This window comes from Protomyctophum bolini, assembly GCF_963924005.1.
Source record: "Protomyctophum bolini genome assembly, chromosome: 16".
Classification (NCBI taxonomy): Eukaryota; Metazoa; Chordata; class Actinopteri; order Myctophiformes; family Myctophidae; genus Protomyctophum; species Protomyctophum bolini.
In genome coordinates this window covers 27,529,637-27,532,136 of record NC_137877.1, presented here as the reverse complement: position 1 = coordinate 27,532,136, position 2,500 = coordinate 27,529,637, and the positions used below count along the sequence as shown (strand labels likewise).

General features: G+C 42.0%; 1 protein-coding gene across 1 annotated transcript in view; it reads right to left on the bottom strand.

The window, feature by feature from the left end:
- bin1a (bridging integrator 1a) overlaps window positions 1-2,500 on the bottom strand; it is a gene marked incomplete at its 5' end in the record, with an annotated part of 22,774 nt that overhangs the window by 17,004 nt on the left and 3,270 nt on the right. Inside the window, 4 exons of the mRNA XM_080785786.1 lie at window positions 160-235; window positions 1,039-1,124; window positions 1,439-1,531; window positions 1,833-1,943. Coding sequence (XP_080641912.1) covers window positions 160-235; window positions 1,039-1,124; window positions 1,439-1,531; window positions 1,833-1,943 — 366 coding nt within the window. The remainder of the gene's footprint in view (window positions 1-159; window positions 236-1,038; window positions 1,125-1,438; window positions 1,532-1,832; window positions 1,944-2,500) is intronic.

Sequence of the window (2,500 nt, the reverse complement as noted above, 5' to 3'; positions counted from 1 at the left end):
TGATAATTTGATTGATTTGAATATGTATATTTGTATGTGCCTTTTATTACAGGGCTGTGGCTCTTTCAGAGCGGGAACTCTGGGGGGAGGGAGGGGTAAAAAATGTCAACAGTTTTTGTAAAAAAAATTAGTTTAGAGTTTTGGGTTTATGAGGCTCACCCGGCTCATCTCCTTGTGGAACTTCTCCTCAAAACCAGACAAACTTTGGAAGGTGCTGATGTAGAATCCAACACGGCTGGAGAGAGAGTGAGAAAGAGAGAGAGAGAAAGAAAGAGAGAGAGAGAGAAGATATATAAGGTGCGTGAGTACAGTATATCAGCCGCTGTGTACTGGCAATGCAGTTTGCACTGCACTTTTCAGGGACGGATAGTTTTCAGCACTATTTATTATTATAAACACAGGATTATAAACACAGGATTATATGCTGCTACATAATGGAGTTCACCTCTCTGATGATCTCAGATGGAACATGCACACTGAGTATGTTGTGAAGACGGCCCAACAACACCTTTATCACCCCAGGCCGCTAAAGAAATGTCTATATAGAAGAAGGCCTACTGTTGAAAGTGTTCTGACTGGAAGTTTCACCGGCTAGTATGGGAGCTCATGCTTTGCCCTCTATCGCTGGGTAATCGAGAGGATGGCTGCAAAAGTGAGCTTCCAAAACGTTGGTCGAAATGGGAAACAAATACGTAGCCTTAATGGCAAGTCGGAAAGAGGAAACAAGGAATAATGTTCTCTCTGATACACATATACATGCCTTGTGATGTTTGGGCTAACCGGCAAACCAATTGTGCCACCAGCCATTATAAATGTGTTTGAGACAGAGCACCATTTATTGTGAAACCTTGCTTGCTGATACCAACACACACGCATGCACGCACGCACGCACGCACACACACACACACACACACACACACACACACACACACACACACACACACACACACACACACACACACACACACACACACACACACACACACACACACACACACACACACACACACACACACACACACACACACACACACACACCTGTTCCATAGTGAAGGTAGCTCCTCCTGAAGGTCAATGTTAATCTCCTCAAATACCTTCTGGGCTCTCTCCAACTCTTCCTCTGCCTGGAGACACGCACGCACGCACACACACACACACACACACACACACACACACACACACACACACACACACACACACACACTTTTCACTATTTGTCATATGACATATAGGGCTTTTTTGTTTTTGTCACACTCCTAGGCCAATAATTTAAGGAGACTCTTTAAGTCGACTCCACCGGTCATCAAATTATTGGCCCCAATTCATGGGGTGTGTATTTGATAGACAATATGTACTTTTTTGAGTGAACTACTCCTTTAAGTGGCAAACACTCAGGATTTACAGTATAGATATAGTATAGAGAGTGGAGAGTGTGTACCTGGCCCTTGGACAGGCTGGTCTGGGCGATATTATGAGCAGAAAGGATGCCTTGGGCCCAGCCTGGGGTGGCCCTCTCGAGCAGTGTGGAGGGCTGCAGAGATTTTACAAAGAGGTGGCAGAGGTGGAGAGATTAAGTAATATAGAGAAGAGAAGCTACCAGAGAGAAAGTTAACCAGGCAAATGAAAGAAGAGAAGAAAGTGGGAACAGTGGGATTTCAAGGGAGTTTCGGTTGGGGTTTTTTTCACGTTGAATCATTCAGAAGATTAGCCATCACGTCAATATGTTCATTTTCTATTATAGTATTATATTTCAAAGACAAAATGGATGTAAATAATGAGGTTAACTGGGGTTAATATGATATCAGTATCAAAACATTGTCTTGTTCAATTACCTTCGTAATTTTGATGCCCCCGGAATTCTTCTTTGCCTTGTGTGTGATGGAATAGTTGTGTCTGGCACTGTCAAAATCAACCAGCTTCCTGTCTCTCTTTGCGATACGAGCCTGACCAACAGAGGGAAGAGATGGGGATTAGTAACTCTGTTAATGTCATAGCACTTAAAAAGATTCTTTCATAAAAGTCAGTGCCAGTGTTTCAAAATAACCCTGGTTGTTTTCTGAGGCTTTAGAACTGTAATTTGAACCGTTTTAACAAAATAGTTGAAGCATCTCTCAATGATAAGAACCCCCACAATTCACACAAAGGTTGATTAAATAACTTAATATTCCACCCAGTGGTAGATAGAGTTGATTTAAAGGGGAAAAACACTAATTTTCATTTAATTTCATTAATGACATGAATATACCTTATAGAGTTGTTGTGTGGAAATAATAAAAAGTCCCCCCGTCTGTGTAGCCTAGAACTGAAGGTCTAGAACTTGGGGTCATGTGATCAGTGACATCACGAAGATGTACTCTTTGGCTTGCAGAGTACATCCTCGTGATGTCACTGATCACATGACCTCAAGTTCTAGACCTCCAGTTCTAGGCTAAATAGGGGGGACAATTTTTTGTATTATTTCCACACAACAACTCTAGGGTATATTAATTAATGACATTAA